The 17,092-nt window shown below is 45.0% G+C and overlaps 2 protein-coding genes across 3 annotated transcripts in view; one reads left to right on the top strand and one right to left on the bottom strand.

The window, feature by feature from the left end:
* The window catches only part of Ubtd1 (ubiquitin domain containing 1), a 53,259-nt gene extending 40,210 nt beyond the window's left edge, over positions 1 to 13,049 (bottom strand). The window contains exon 1 of the mRNA XM_027930213.2: positions 12,552 to 13,049. Within this exon, the coding sequence (XP_027786014.1) occupies positions 12,552 to 12,621 (70 nt within the window). The 5' untranslated portion in view covers positions 12,622 to 13,049. The remainder of the gene's footprint in view (positions 1 to 12,551) is intronic.
* A 406-nt stretch (positions 13,050 to 13,455) lies between these two features.
* Positions 13,456 to 17,092, top strand: part of Mms19 (MMS19 homolog, cytosolic iron-sulfur assembly component) — a 28,480-nt gene continuing 24,843 nt past the window's right edge. For both annotated transcript variants that reach the window (XM_027930237.2, XM_027930238.2), the window contains exon 1: positions 13,456 to 13,585. In XM_027930237.2, coding sequence (XP_027786038.1) covers positions 13,474 to 13,585 — 112 coding nt within the window. In that variant the 5' untranslated portion in view covers positions 13,456 to 13,473. The remainder of the gene's footprint in view (positions 13,586 to 17,092) is intronic.

The raw sequence follows: 17,092 nt of genomic DNA on the forward strand, positions 1-17,092 counted from the left end.
CACTTCCACTTTCAGGAGTCTGAACTTCTCTAAACCTCAGCTTCCTCATCTGTAAAATGGTGGTAACTAGGCTTTTATTAGCGTGTAGGTAATTATGTCCACCTTGCAAAGCCCAGTGAAAACTGCAGATACCTAGCTGAGTGCTTCCTCCGCACATGGCGGGTGACTAATAAACGGTACTGCCCTTGGTGATGACCATTCCTGGAGTTGCTGGGAGAGCTTGGGAAAAGAAACACTTGTGCCACATCACAGTCTATTTTAGGGGAATAGAGCACTTTTGCTAAATTACACACACACACAAAAATCAATGTTATATGTAACATCCCATATATTATACATAATATCCCATATTTGCTTCCTCTCCCAGGTAGACCATAAGTCATCATGCATGGTGCAGCATACATGTATAATGTGTGCACATACAAATGCAGGAATGAGGCAGGATGAAATATTAAGGCACACAGACTAGTCACCAATACCACCTCTGAATATATCTGCACTGATAAGTGGCTTGACCTCTCTGAGCCAGTTCCATATAGGAGACATGTGGTCTGTTTTTCAGACACTGGGTGGGATTTGGGGAGGTAGGAAGAAGGACAGACCCATGAAGGTTGTCACAAGTGCACTTTCTGGCATGTTCAGAATGTTTAGTGCAAGAACTGGCAAAAGTAGAGTACCTCGAGTCATGGGTGGCAATGATGTCAGTAAACCAGCTATACCTGTTTAGGGACCAGTGAGCCCTTTGTTAAGATTGAGTGAGGTTGGAATGGCATGGAAGGCTGAGAATCAAAAACAGTGGTCTAGAAACCAAAATTCATTTCTCACTGTGTGACCCACCTCCATACAGTAGGAAATGTCACCCAGCCTCTCTCCTAAACTGAGAAAAAAACCCCGCTCAGCAACTATCAGGATGAGATGAGTGTGTAGAAGTGCCTAACAGTGCCCACCACCACAGCTGGTGCTCAATTGACGGTAGCGCAAAATAAATGAAAACCAACAGGACTTGAACCTCGGTGCGGAGGCTGCTCATCAAGTGTGGAAAAGTGGCCGTCACATGGATGTGTATCACTAGCTCCTCCAAGTTCAGAGGGTTATCATGACGATTTGAGTTACCTATGTAACTGACCATGTGTTTCACAGAAGTGCATAAAGTTCTAGGAAGAAAGTCCTAGCATACTCGGAGATTTTCTGCCAAGCTGAAGACAGGCCTCAGCAAACTGAGGGCACTCGCCAGCCTTGATCCACTGGATGAGAAATATTTGAAAATGTGCAGAGATAACCTAGAAAAGTGGCTATTGGTTGTTGCTGAAGTCAGCATCAAGAGTTGCAGGGTGTGTTATGAGTGATTTGTTACAAATAAGTTCTCTAGTTTTTGTGAATGATTCACAGTTTTTAAAATGAAGCTAGATTCAAGGTTATCTCTATAATAATATCATGTCTTACAACTTGCTTCCCAATTTCCCAATTGCATTCCTAAATGAACAAAATGATAAGAATGGTAGATAATCCAGTGCACAGGGAGGAAGTTTTAGGGTTTTGTTTTGTTTTGTTTTGTTTTAGTACTGGGGATTGAACCCCTACATCCCCATCCCGTTTGGTTTTTATTCTGAAACACAGTCTCACTAAGTAGCTCTGGCCTCGGGGATTACAGGCATATGCTGCAACTTAGGCCTTGCCTATGAACTCGGTCGGCTATGAATATCAGCTGGTGGCCGGACGGGTGAAGACAGCTGGCCTAAACGCAGTGCCAACAGCAAAAAACAATAACTAACACTTATTATGCATATTTTAGAAATATTTTTAGTTGTAGATGGACACAATGCCTTTATTTACTTTTATGTGGTGCTGAGGATCGAACCCGGTGCCTCACACACACTAGGCAAGTGCCTTACCACTGAAGCTACAACCTCAGATCCTTTATTACGCATTTAACATGTCTCAATCACTGTTCTCTACATAGGTAACTCAAATCATCATGACAACCCTTTGGCGTTATCTCCATTTTACAGATGAGGAAACTAAGGCCCAAAATATTTACAAACAACTTGCCCAAGATTATATAGTTAATGAGCTGAAAGGACTGGGATAAGAGAATATAAATGAATAAAATACTTACCATAATTGTTATAATTACCTATGGCCAAAAAAAAATATTTTTTTAAGGGAAGTATTTTATAGGCCAGACACAATGGCACACACTGTAATCCCAACAACTCAGAAGGCTGAAGCAGTCCAAAGCCAGCCTCAGCAATTTAGGAAGTCCCAGTCTCAAAATAAAAATAAAAAGGACTGGGGATGTAGCTCAGTGGAAAAGCGCCCCTGGGTTCAATTCTCAGCACCAAAAAAAAAAAAAAAAAAAAAAAGAATTAACAGAAAATAAAAAAGAAACCAAGACTATCTTATAAATGTCCTCTTTGAGGGCTGGGATTGTGACTCAGTGGTAGAGCACTGGCCTAGCATGTGCAAGGCCCTGGGTTCGATCCTCAGCACCACATAAAAATAAATTAAATAAAGATATTGTATCTAACTACAACTAAAAAATAAATATTAAATAAAAATGTCCTCTTTGAAAGGCCTCAGATTTTGCAAATCAAAGGAAGCTAACACATGCCCTGCATTTGTTACCATTTGTGACCAGAATCAGATTTCCTAGGTTGGAGTACCAGAGACAGAACTCTGCTCCTCCCAACATTAAGGCTGAACAAAAATCTATAGAATATAAGCCATCAGAAGAACCAGGATCTCTGCCTTGGTTATCTTCATTAACAACCCTCCACCACCATTTGCTAAGCATCTACTATGTGTAGGCACCAAGATCCCTTCACCCTTATCATCACATTATCCTTGGTTACTGTCAATGGTGGACTCTTCTCCTACTTTACAGATGCAGAAACTGAGGCTCTGCCCTGAGGCTTTCTTACTGTGGTGAAGCCACTGCCTCCCTATGGCTTTTGCCATTTATTAATAAATAATCTTGATAGTTTAACATCCTTATCGAGTCCCACTATGTTCATTTGTAAAAGAGGAAAAGTGATTCCTGCCCTGCCTACCAAGATGGCTGTGGGGATCGAATGATAAATAATACTTGAGAAAGCACTTTGAAAAACTACGAAATGCTGAGCAAAGCAATGGATCGTTCCTCTTATTAATTACAAAGAGTGACACCTGATTCTACAAGCATTTTGCTAACTGTGACTCTCCCCTGCCTCTTTTCCCTGGGGAATTGGGGATTAATTCAAAGTCTGCAGAGCGTGGGCACTCCTTTCTTCTAGTCCCTGGCATCTGGGAGTTGGAAAGTGGAGGTTTGCTCCAGGAGAAGGAGGAGGAAAAAACTGTATTTGCATTCTACTGGTGTTTCTCTTTAGGAACACAGTCTTGGCTGGAATTTTATTGCCTCCAGCACACTCAGCCCTCAAATAGTCAAGGCATATTTACAAAGCACCTACTACGTGCCAAGCACTTTGAATCAAGATGATGAACTCCTAGGGCTTCTACCTATAGAGGTTATGATCTGGGGGGCAGGACATCAGAATAGGAGAGGACAGCAACAAGAGGGAGAGGTGGCTACAGTCCTTGGAGTTTTGCAGACTTCACAGCTGACCTCTGGGGGCACTTTTCATGGGTGGGCAGGGCTCGCAGCATAAGGCAATGAGCTGTGGCACAGGAATTCCAGTCAAAGTTCTCAGGCTGGGTTCAGGCCATCTCTTCTCAGCACAGTGACCACCAACAACCACTTGACTTTCCCAAATGTAAAACAGGGAGAACTGTTCCCACGGGTAAACTGGGCAGACTCAAAGACATGATGCTTGAGAACAGGCCTAGCAAGGTGCCTGAAGGTGCTCAACAATAAACTCTCATTGAAAAAACATTAACAATAAGAGAGTTAGTTCTCATCTCCCCATTCTGAGGACAAACTTTAGTGGCCAAAAGCTTGGGCACTGCTGTCTACAAGCTATGTGGCCATAGGCAACAGCAGTTGCTTTTTTGAGGCTTGGTTTCTTTGCCTGTAAAAAGGTGATAATAGCATCCCTGCAGGGTGGTTGTGAGGATTAACCTGGATCCTGTACCTGATGCTCCGGGCATGTGGTACATACTGCAAAGGTGAGCTGCTGCTAACTGCATCTCTTGAAGCCCTCAAAACAACAAGCCCGCAGGTGATCCAGGCTGCTTACTGGTTCATGGTCTGCCTGGGCTTGGGCTCACTCACCCTCAGGTCCTGGAACCAGGCTCCCAAAGGAAACAGGAACCAGCAAGGAATCATTCTGCCTAGGTCCCTGATAACAACACTCTGACATTGTAACGAAGGGGCTCCAGGGAGAGAAGTTGAGGAGCTGAGGATAATGAGAGGTGTGGATACACATAATGAGCTCAGTCTCCCTCCTCATGGAGGGAGGCTGAGGCAGGAGGATCACAAGTTCAAGGCTGGCCTCAGCAACTTAGTGACATCCTATCTCAAAAAGAAAGAAAAGGTAAAACAGACAAAAACAAAAAGCAACAGAAAACAGCAAACACTGATGAGGACGTGGAGAAATTGAAACCCTTGTGCGCTGTTGGTGGGAATATAAACTGGAACAGCCATTAAGGAAAACAGTATACTAGCTACTCAAAAAATTACAAGCAGAATTACCATTGATCCAGCAACATCATATCTGGGTATATACACCCAGAATTTAAAGCAGGGACTAAACAGTTATTTGTATACCCAAGTTCATTAGCAGCATTATTCACAATAGCCAAAAGATGAAAGCAACCCAAATGTCCTCTGAGTGATGAGTGGATAAATAAATGTGGTATATACACACAATGGATTATTAGGTTTTTTGTTTTTGTTTTGGGCCAGAGATTAAACCCAGGGGTGCTTAATCACAGAGCCACATCCCTAGGCCTTTTTTGTATTTTTTAAGAGACAGGGTCTTTCTGAATTGCTTAGGGCCTCGGTAAGTTGTTGAGGCTGGCTTTGAACTTGCAATCCTCCTGCCTCAGCCTCCCGAGTCACAGGGATTATAGGTGTGCACCACCACATCCAGCAGTCACTTTTTTTTTTTTAAAGGACATTCTGATATGTGCTACAATATGTATGACAACATACTGAAGACATGTTAAGTGATTAGCCAGTCACAAAAGGACAAATTTTGTATGATTTCACTCATATGAATTTTCCAGAATAGTTCAATCCATAGAGAAATAAAGCAGACTATCAGTTGCTAGTGGCTTGGGAAGGGAGAAATGGGGAATTGCCATGTAATGGGTACAGAGTTTCAGTTGGGGAAAATGAAAAAGTTCTGCAGACTGTGGTGAATACACTTATGCTGCAAACACGCACACTTTAAATGGTTAAAAGTAATTTTATGTATATGTATGTATGTATATATATATATATATATATATATATATATATATATATATATATATATATCAGAAAGAAAAAAAATCCAAAGAGCAACCACTGACTTCCAGGAAGAAGAGAGCAAGGAGTATAGGTGGAACAAGAACCCCAAAAGTTCAGTAGCTGGAAGCCATTTAGTTTCAGGTCCTTGGCCCTAGTCTCAGAAGCTCAATCCTCACTCACACTATTATAAGCCCAGTAACCAGGCAGGAAAAGCCTAAAAGAGAATTAAAAGCCCCTGCAAAACACACATACCCCAATGTTGCTGCATGGGTCCCTCCGAAATGGGCTTGCCCCCAGTAATTTCCTTGTGCACACCACCAGTTCACTCCCCACCCCCACTCTCTTCTTTATGAGCTAAAAACTTTTGAGAGAAAGACCTTTTGTGGTCCCCCTTACCCCTAAGTAGATGCTTGGTCCACTCAAGTGTGAACTCAATGACCCAAGTGGCAAAGAGGAGGTTGTTTTTGTTGAGTATATTTGGCTCAGAAACATATCAATCATTTTAGAAAAATTCTCATCCAAAAAAATAATTTTTTAAATAAACATTTTATAGTTTTGCTCTTTAAAACAAACAGCAAGCTTCAATAATATGGTCAGAAAAAAAAACATACTTGTATGTAAATATCCTATAGCTTTGAATAGAAACTTTCTAAGTTCACAAAGTCTCTTATCATCCAGGGTCTCACTTGATTCTTACCATGTCTTTGAGAGGTGAGGAGGGAGAGCCACCCAATTGTACAAATAGGGAAACTGAGATTCAAAGAGATCAAGAGGCTTGGCCAAAGCCACACAAACAACTAGAAAGGCCCAGAGAGCCAAAGTCTCATTTTTTACCAGATGCAACTCAGGGTTGAGACTTCACACTCAAGCAGACCATAGACTATGAAAGTATTTATAATTAGTGTTAGCTTATTTGATCCTCATATTATCTGGATGAAGTAAACTGGAAATACTATTTTTTAGAGGATCAATTAAGCATGAAACCTGCCCAAGATGACCACTCAAGAAAGTGGCGAAGGCTGGGCGCAATGGAGCACACCTGTAATTCCAGTGGCTCAGAGGCTGAGTCAGGAGCATTACAAGTTTAAAGACAGCCTCGGCAACTTAGGCCTTAAACAACTTAGTGAGACCCTATCTCAAAAGATTTTTAAAAAAGGGTTGGGGATGTGACTCAGTTAAGTATACCCCTGGGTTCAATCTCCAGTACAAAAAAAAAAAAAAAGAAAGAAAGTGGCGAAGAAGAAAATAGACTCCCCCTCCCTTTTAAACATACTTGACCTTGATTACAACGTCTTGACCTCAGCACAATCAAGACTTAAAGCAGCCCATAGCGTTTTTATACAGGTTGCACCATATTTCTGTGAACTAGGCAGGGAGCAGATATATCTTTGTTCTCTTTTTAATAGCTGAATAAGAAAAAAGAGGTTATAGAAATCTTTAGGTCCTTTTCAGCTATGATTCTAAAATTCTATGATTCTAAAAATTCTCCAGCAAATTGATGGGCAGAGAGGCTGGGATCCATATCACTCAACTTCCTTCCTCACATTCTATTAGACCAACCCACTCCTACCCTGCCAGTTATGGACTACAAACACCACATGTACCTGAGAGAGGGGGCCCACTGTTACACAGACACACATGTGAAATGACAAGAATGTGTCACTGCCTGAGTGGGATCCTCGTAAGAGGCCTTCACTCTAAGCTCTCTAGCTTCTAGCCTCAGCCCCAGGATCTTCCAGCAAGATGTTCATTCCCAAGCCCCAGGGAACCATACCTCAGGTACTGGGGACCTCATCTGCACCTGGGGGTAGAAAGATGCCACTTCAGGGAAAGAACACCACTCTGAAGTTGCAGTTAAGGTCCCTTCACTAGCACAGCTGCCCTAACACAGGAGGGCTGGCTGAACTCCTAAGCCAGGAGATCAATCATGTATGCCCACCTTTGCTCTTCTATGCATCTCACCAACAAGGTTTATACATACTAATTTCATCCACAAAATACTTATTAGACACCAACTATATGTCAGGCTCTTGGTCCAAAAGATTAAATCTCTGATCACAGGGAATAAGGGGAGGCAGCCAGGGTCAGATGATGATATGAACTACAGAGAAAGGTGAAAAAGCTTCCTGGAAGGGAAGCCGACACTGGGCTGAGGAGAGAGAGGGACCCATTCAGGCACTTGGGGGTTGAACAAAGGGATGAAGAGCAAGAGATGCTCCAGAAAAGAAAATGGGCAAAACTCATATTGTGACTTCCAAGCCAGTACAAAGACTTTGAATGAGATCCGGAGTCACAGGAAGGGATGAGCAAAGGAGTAACAAAATCTGACTTAAGAGTTTACAGCATCACTGTGGCTGCTGTGATGGAAATTGTCTGTCAGGAGACAAGGGAGGAAGTAGGAAGGTCAGTGAAGAGGCCAACTTAGGGTGAAAGTGGTGGAGACAGAGAGTCAGGTGCAGGATACAAAAAGGCAACACCAACAGACTTATCGATTAAATGGATGTGGGATTTGAGAGAAAGGGAGAGGTCAGCGATGACTCCAGAGTTTAAGGGACTGGGCAACTAGAATAAGGAATTCAACCTTCGGAGATAGGAACAATGAAAGGAGGAACACGGGTAGAAGCAAGATTCATTCTGGCTTGGACACATAAAACTGAGAGACCTTGTGGATATCAGATTTGTTGAGTAGGCAGCAAATCTATAAGGCTGGAGAGTTGGAGAGGATGGTAAGATTATAAACTTGAGCATCTCCAGCATATATAATATGTAACCGTATGTATAATCCTACAAGATTCACATAGATGATCATGTGTAATTTGTCTGTATGTTTACTGTCTGTCCCCACAAGACTGTAAGCTCCCTGTGGCCAACGACCAAATCTGTTTACAGTCAGCAAGGTACAGGGCACTCACTAATTATTTATTGAGAAAATGGAGAAGTTGCCCAATTACACTTTCAAGAATAGCCACACTGCCCACAAAAGAAGCAGACTCCCTCCCAAGCACAACCAGCCCCAAACAGGGCCCTGGGTCTGTACACCCAGAGCTTGAGATTCCAGAACGTAAATGGATACGCCTGGCACATCACAGAGTCAGATATTTGGGTTTCAGCCCTGCCACATTCTCAAAGGGTGGAGCTAGGCAAGAGACTTGCCTGTTCTACTACCTGTATTTCTTCTGACAGTGGCTGGGGGATGGGCTGCTCCACCCAGGTCACAGGTAGAAATATTGATCTACTTGGGGTAGATGTATAGGCTGGCAAGCGCCCCTCCAGATCCTCAAGTATTCACAGAAGCATGCAAGCACACCCAGCACCTGGAGAAGAACCTACGCCTACTGGGGATACATTCAGAGAAGCAAGAGAAATAAATAATAAATGGCAACAATCCAAAACTTGATGAGATGAGAGAACCTTTTATCCAATGCAAGAATTCCTGACTAATGGCAGGGATTCACCTGTCATGTAACTGAGAAGATAGAACTAAGGACAAAAGGTGGCATTATAAGGCAATATATTTCACCTCAATTACTCCAGTTTTGAACAGTCACCTTTATGAAAATGATAAAACTGCTCTAATGACCTTGTTTAATTCCCTGCCTGAGATATTGGAAGTGTGGCCCAGAGAGGCTGGGCGACTTGCCCAGGATCACTGAACAAAGAACCAGGACTAGAATTCAGGTTCTAGCTCTCTGCTGAGGGTTTTTTCCCAGTATAGGAGTGGCAAAGAAAAGGCGACGGTTACAGTGGGAGCTGGGGAGTTAGTTTCAGGCATTAGTCTTTTTCTTTTTCTTCTTCTTCTTTTTTTTTTGGTTAGGGCTTGAACCCAGGGGCACTTTTCCACTAGCTACATTCCCAGCCCTTTTTTATTTTTATTTGTATTTATTTTTTTAAATATCGTTTTAGTTGTAGTTGGACATAATACCTTTATTTTATGTATTTATTTTTATGTGGTGCTGAGGATCGAACCCAGGGCTGTGCATGTGCTAGGCGAGTGCTCCACCACTGAGCCACAATCCCAGCCCCATTATTCATTTATTTTTTAATACCTTTATTTTTTGTATCATGTTTATGTGGTGTTGAGGATTGAACCCAGTGCCTCACATGTGCGAGGCCAGTGCTCTGCCACTAAGCCACAATCCCAGTCCCCCTTTTTATTTTTTGAGAGAAGGTCTCACTAAGTTGCTGAGGCTGGCCTCAAACTTGCAATTCTCCTGCCTCAGCCTCACAGTTGCTGGGATTACAAGTATGCACCACCACACACCTAGCTTTTTTTTCCTTCTTTCTTTTTTACAGCGCTGGAAATTGAATGGAGGGCTTCACACGTGTTAGGCAAGTGCTCTACCACTGAGCAACACCTCCAGCCCTATACATTAGCCTTACAACATGAAACTATATCCTTGTCAAAGGGTAAGCTGCAGATGTTAAAGGAATGCTAGATGCATGCTGTGAAGTTAAGAAGGATTCTTCCCTTGTACCAAATCTGTGATCCTACAGAGTTCCCCTGAGCTTTGGACTTTATGAATAACGCTATTCATAGCAGGACCCATGGAATTAAAATAACGATTCACTAGCAGGCAAAAAAAAAAAAAAAATGCAGGTATATACTTCAGTAAAATGTTTACATAAAGAATTCAGGTGGCAAGGTGAAGTTCGGTTAGCTTTCTAAAGTCAACAAATATTGAGTGCTTCCTCTGTACAGGTCTCTGTGTGCTATGTGCCGAGTGTGTGTATGCATGGTCATATGAGTGAGAGACAGAGACAAATACACAAAGGAAAGAGAGAACCCAGGTCTTCAGGCTTGTAATGTGGTTGCTGATACAAGACTGTGAACATCAAAGAAATGACTAATAATATGGAGTAGATAATTATCAAGTAAGTGGCATAGGTAATGTGTCTGCAGGAGTTCTCTGAAGAAACAATCACTTCTGCTAGGGGCGGGTGGGGGAGGTTGTCAAGTGGGGCAATCAAGAAGGACATGGGATTTGAGGTGGACCTTGAAGGAAAAAAAGGTCTCAATAAGAAGGGGAAATGGATGAGCAAACACTGGTGGCTCATGAGAAGATAAAGAAATAAGTCTTACAAGGACTAGGCCACATTTGAACAGCCTTGAAAGAGCTTGTAGGATTGAGAAGGTGCAAAAATGTTTTGAATATTGAAACTGCAGGGTTTAAAACATGTTGATTTAACAAACGCCTCCTGAGAGGACACTGTGTGCAGGCATTTGATGAATGACTGAAGGCGAACTTGCCCTTGGTGGGGAACTCACTCCAAACTGGCAGAAGAGGTGGACTTGAGATGACAAGGGCATAAGTCATTTGGGAAGAGGCATGTCTGAAGGAAGAATCAGCAGGCCCCAGTGACCAACTGAATGGGAAGCAGAGGACAAGGAAGCACAGACTCACCAGAGAGAGTTCTTCAAAGAACAAAGTCAGGCAACTTAAGAACAGAAGAGTAAAGGGAAGGTAGTTTAGGGGAGATGCACAGCTTTGTTTTAGAGGTGCTAAATCTTAATTCTATCTATATCACGGTGTCCAGTGGGTGCTGGATATGTGGGTCTGGGGTTTCAGTTGAAGATAGAGATGTAGGGATCTTCCCAATGGTCAAAGTGTGGGATTGAAGAAGATTTCTCAGGGAGGGAGTGTAATGAGAAAAAACAGAATGTCAAATTGAACCATAGATGTTCCAACCCTAGGTGGGTAGAGGGATAGGAAAGTGGGTAGTGGGTTAGAGTGATCAAAAAGGAAAATCAAGACAGTCTAATGCCAAGAAAAGAAGTGGGGGAGACTTTCAGTGGAAGAGGGTTGTCAACAGTGAAAACATGCTATAAAATCAAGGACTGAGATTATAAAAAAAAAAGTTGATGAATGAATGAATGAAAAGGAAGCCTTTGGGTGGAAAATCAACTTTCCTCAGTCAGAAGAATGGCCAGGGTTGCCCTCAGACAAGATTTTAATGTTCAGTTTTACCCCATTCTTCCTATGAAAACACGTTTCTTCCTGCACAAGTCATCCTGTCCACCACACAGACATCCTTCACTGCTTCCCCCAGGTCTCCCCCATTCTTTTTTCCAGTTTCCGCAATCCAAGCAACACACCTTTGGTGGAGAAGTAGACAGGAAACTCCAACTAGAGTTTCCACTTCATTAACAACTGTGGCTGTAGCCTCTCTTACACAAAAGGGTATGTGGCAATCAGGTGGAAGAGAAGATGGGGTTCTAGCCCAGCTGTACTACTAACCAGCTGTGTGACTTTGGAAGTTACTCAACCTCTCTGAATATGGACACTTACATAGGGGGGATGTAAGTCTACCAGAAATCTAGACAAGTTTCAAAGGCTCCTTTGAGCTCTAAAGTCTATTTTATCATTCTCAGAAGGGTCCTTGCAACACCTTCAGAAAAGGAAGTGACTACAAGACTCAAACGACTGCCAGACCTCTTCCCCGGGTGAAGCGCCAGGATAGGAAGGTTGTACCAAGAAAGTGAGACAGCGCTGCCCAGGCCTCTCGGATCACCAGCGAGCAGATCCCACTCCTAGTGCTGGGAAGGATCCCAACAAACCTGAGGGTGACTCTCACTACGCACCCCAGCTCTCTTAGACTCCCAGACGGCCAGGAGGCTCTAAAAAGCCCTGCGGGGAAAAATAAAGATTTCCTTCCCAGAGTCCTGAGCTGCTTTTGCAAGTCGGATTCCGGCAGACACGATCTGCAGCCCGATAATGACACAGTCTTTGCAAGGAGCGACTGTTCTTTCGTCTCGCTCGCTCAGAGTTCTGGGGCCGCCTGGCTGCCCGCGCCGCGCCCCGACGGGCCGGCGTCCGACCCCGGCCCGGGCTGCCAGGCCAGCGGCGTCCTCATCCTGGCCCCCTCCCTCCGTGGCCCCACTGCGGTCTGCAAACATTTCCTGCCCCTGCCCCTGCCCCTGCCCCCGCCCCCACCAGGAGCTTCCCAGTTGGAGCGAGTTAGTCTCGCAGCCGGGTCAGAACTTGCAGTTGCCCCAACTCGGCTCCCCTGGTCACCCCGCCCAGAGGAGGGGGGTCCCGTCCGCCTTCGAGAGACATCGAGGAAGCCCAGGCGCCGCGGGAGGTCGCTCGGGAACCCCAGGGCTCCGGCCAGGAGGGGGACAACTGGCGGGGAGTCGTGGCCCTGTTCACTTTCCCAGCGTTACCTGCTCGTTTGCGGGGGTGTCCTGGGGCGGCCGGCCTCTCACGGCGCTGTCTCCCCACGCAGTTGCCCATGCTGGCTCCTCAGCCGGTCCCCATGCACCGGAGGCGGCGGCTGGCCGACTGCTCCGCGTTCCTGCCCAGGACGGCGGAGTCCGGGGTCAACGGCTCCTGCCGCTCGGCATCGGGCGCTCCCGGATCTCCCCCCGGGCGCGCTCTGCCCGGCGCCGGCTTCGCCACAAACTTTGCGGGCCAGGGGAGAGAGGGAGGTGGCCGACTCTCAGCACAGTCCCAGGTGGCCGGGCCAGGGGGGCCCGCGACGGTGCCCGGCCAGAGACCAGCCCCGCTGGAGGGGCGGAGAGGGGGCGGGCACCGCCGCAGCTACTCAGGGTTCGCTCGGGGCTCCCAGCTGGGGCCGGCCCCCCAGAGCCTGTCACTCACCTGCCTAACCCCGCCCCAGCCCGGCCCAGCTCTCTTCCGCCGGCTGGCGGTGCCCGCGCCGCCGCCGCCACTCGCCCCAGGTGCGCATGTGACTGACGGCACCGCCCCTCGGGCCGGGCCTGATTTTCTCATTGGCTTCCCCCAGAGTGCGCACCGCCCCCCGGCCCCACCCAGCCAGGTACCCGCCCCTCCGCCGGTCTCCCGGGGAGTCCGGCCGGGAATTATTCGCCCTCAATGGCCCCCGGCTGCGTGCCCAGCAGGCTCCTCCCCTCTCCGCGCCACCGCCCCGACCTCAGGCCCCGCCCCTCGGGGAGGGGCAGTCCCGTCCCTCCCTGGAACTGCCTGGACCGGAGCCGGCAGGCACGTGATCCAGAGAGCGCCCCGCCCCCTCGGCCTTCGCCCAGCAATTGGCTCAGAAGGCGCGTGCGCGAAAGGTCTCTCTTTTACCACCTCCTACTTCCCCACCCACCGTCTCGGGTACGCGTCATGGCTGCCGCCGCCGCTCTGGAGGCGGCGGCGCCTACGGGCGCCCTGTGGGGCCTCGTGCAAGACTTCGTCATGGGTCAGCAGGAGGGCCCCGCTGACCAGGTGGCTGCAGGTACGGCTGGCAGCGCCGCGTGGCTTCCACATGGCCGACTAGAGGGAGCGGCCTCAGCACCAGCGCGGGGCGGGAAGGGAGTGAGGGACAGAGGTGACTTTGAGAGATTGGTCTTGGGCTACTTGGTGAGCGTCGCGAGCTTGAAAGCCATAACAAGTAGAGTTAGTTGCATCTTAGAGCGCCTTTACATTCCTCATCGCCCTGTAGTCAGTGATAGAGAATCATTACATTTCACAAGTAAGGAAACAGGCCCAGCGAGGGAAGGAGACTTGCGCAGAGCTACCGACCAGGTAGGAGGGGGAGATGGGACTCGAACTCCTCCAGGTCGGAACCAGGTGCTCACGCCACGAGACGGTGCTGTGTGATGTTGACGTGGGGAGATGGATGTTCAGAGGCATCCGCTCCTTTCGCGAGGCATCCTGGGAGTGGCCAGTGGCCCCTCTCTGACTGGCTGTAATCCGAGGGAGGAGGAGAAGAGGAGCCAGTCTCCGGGGAATTGGAGATAAGGCTTTATTCCGTGCCTTAAGAGTTCTCAATTAATTTGTTTCACTACTTTTTTGTGTCATTTATTTTCTTCCCAGATCTCCAGTTTTCTACTTTTGACCAGTTTTGAGGAATCTCTTAGTTTTAACACTCTAAAATTTGAACAAAACAAATTCGAGGCCACTTTGGAATTCTGACTTAGCTCTTTTGGGGGGGGGGGGCAAACCTAAAACATTATCGAATGTTAGGCTTTCACATTCAAGTTTAATAGCATACAAAATGAGTACAGATAAGGTTTTAAAAAGTATTTATTTTGGGAGGTTTTGCATGCTTGGGGAAAAGTAAAAGATATGTTTCTCTTGCAAATTGAACAGATTAACTTTTAGGGTGAGAAATGAATCTGCTAGGAACATAACACTGATACTTTGCAATATTAATTTTCATTCAAGTCATTTCACTATTATTGAACACATATTAGTTTCCAAATATGGCATAAAGCAAATGAGATTAGATCTGTGACCACCAAGAACATATAATGTGGTTGAAGAGACAACCATGCTCTAAGAGGTTTGTGCAGGTTGCTTTGGAAGCATCAGTGGACAAATGCCTGGTGCTGCCACTAAGCTTATCATATTACAACTTTAGAAAGTATAGTGTGTTATCAGGGCTTACAATTAATATGTACAGTGTGTTGTCAGTGTCATTTTTCCAATGTTTTATTATGAAAATTTTCTAACATTCAGCAAAGTCTGAAGAATTTTATAAAAAACACCTCATCACCACCTAGATCCTACCATTAACATTTTTCTGTAATTTGTTTTATCACATACCTATCCATTCATTTAAATTGTGTGTATCAGTATGCTTGTCTCCTATTTTGGCATATCATTGACTAGGATTTGTTTACAGTTTATTTTGGTATAATGTTTATATCCAATGAACTACATATTCAAATTATATATTCACTGTTTGTAGCTAAAACAATCTCATCCACTACCAAGATAAAGAACATTATTGTTGGGCTGGGGATATAGCTCAGTTGGTAGAGTCCTGCCTCCATGCACAAGGCCCTGGGTTCAATCCTCAGCACCACACACACACAAAAAGAACATTATTGTTGTTATCTGTAACTTTTCTTTCAAATTTATACATTCTGAAAACAATAATTTTTTGATTCAGAACACTTTGAAAAGAGAGCTCAGTTTTTTTTTTTTTTTTTTGTACCTGGGATTGAACCCAGAGGTGCTTAACCACTAAGCCATATTTCCAGCCCTTTTTTATATTTTATTTTGAGACAGGATCTCGCTGAGTCACTTAGGGCCTCGCTAAGTTGCTGAGAAAGGCTTTGAATTTGCAATCCTCCTGCCTCAGCCTCCTGAGCTGCTGAGATTACAGGTGTGCACCACCATGCCCAGCTGACAGCTAAGTTCTTAAAAATATTTTTGTAACATAATTTTATTTATGCCTTAAAAAATGGCCTAAAATGTTTCCTACTTTAACTTGGCTCATCTGTCTCTCTCTGTAATAGTAGACATTTTGTAATTTAGCCCTCTAAAAAAAAGAAGGTTGTTATAGAAAAGTAGTGATTGATGAAATTGAAAAGGTTTGATGGGGTTGGATTATGCATAACCTTGGCTTCTAGGGCAAAGGATTTGAATAGACTATTGTAGGTAATAGAATCATTGTAGATCCTTAAGCAAGCAGAGCCATAAAATGAAAGCAAATTTGGAAAGGATTAAGTTAGAATTCTCCATCTTAGCTCACAACCATAGTTAGGGTTGTGGAAGGTTGACAGTTTTTGCTTTCTGATCCTCCAGCCTATGTCAATCTCTGTTAGTGCTAAAGGGACCAGACAGCTTCCTGTTCAGCCATTTGTGGCAGCAGCCTCCAACAAATTATAAATGCAGAAGGAACACTCAGTGATCACAAATGCAGATTCCATCAAATTTGTTTTGCCCCTAGGGAAGTTTCTGGTGAAAGTAGGTGTCAGCTATAAAGAAGGAGCAAACAATGGAAGGGAAATGACCTGGAAGCCCAAGAGTTAGGACCTCTCCTGAAGGTGTTCAGAAGCTGCCACCACTTGAAGTAAACCTTCATTTTCACCATTGCTTTCTTGGACCTTTAGTTCCCAGCATCCACCTTATCCTCTGAGTGCTATCATTCCCATTTCCCTCCACTACTACTGATCCAAGTTAGATGTTGGAGTCAAAGTCTAGATTTGAGTGGCCACCCCCCAGACATCTCACACTTCCAAATCTTTATAATACTTTTTTCTCAACCACTCATCTACTTATTAGGAGAGTTGTTTAGTAGCTGTGTCTGTGTACATCTCCAAATAATACCCTTCTCTACCACCAGTATCTCCTAGAACTAATATAAGTATATAAACAATAAAAATTGCTTTATATAGCCATGTGTGGTGGTACATGCCTGTAATCACAGCTACTTGGGAGGCAGATCACAAGTTTGAGGCCAGCCTGGGAAATTTAGTGCAAGACCCTGTCTCAGAACAAAGTTAGAAAGGGCTGGAGATGTCAGTGATAGAGTGCTTGCCAGGCTTGCATGAGAATCTGGGTTCAGTTCCCAGTACTGGGAGAAAAAAACTGCCTATGTGAATGGAGTGAGAGATGTTGAAGGAAGAATCTGAAATTTGAAGTCAAACCAGTTATAAGGCTTAAAAGAAAGGGCCCAGAGTGTTCCCAAAGTTTTAAGCCTGAGTATGAAAAAAGAGGAAGTATTTTGTCCAAAAGAGGAGGTTGGAAAAGGAGCTGATTTGGGAGAGTATGATTTTTGGACATGTTGAATTTGCAGGTGGTGAATATAATTTTTTTCATTTCAAGTTATTTGGATTTTCCTTTGTTTCAATCTTGATTATATTGTTTTCTCACATTTGTAGTTGCTAGGGGAGACCACTATTCATGAAATGAAAAAAATGAGTAAAGAATAATAGAACAGGGGCTGGGGTTGTAGCTCAATGGTGGAGTGCTTGCCTAGCACATGTGAAGCACTAGGTTCGATCCCCAG

The sequence above is a fragment of the Marmota flaviventris genome, chromosome 4 (assembly GCF_047511675.1).
Source record: "Marmota flaviventris isolate mMarFla1 chromosome 4, mMarFla1.hap1, whole genome shotgun sequence".
NCBI classification, from domain to species: Eukaryota; Metazoa; Chordata; class Mammalia; order Rodentia; family Sciuridae; genus Marmota; species Marmota flaviventris.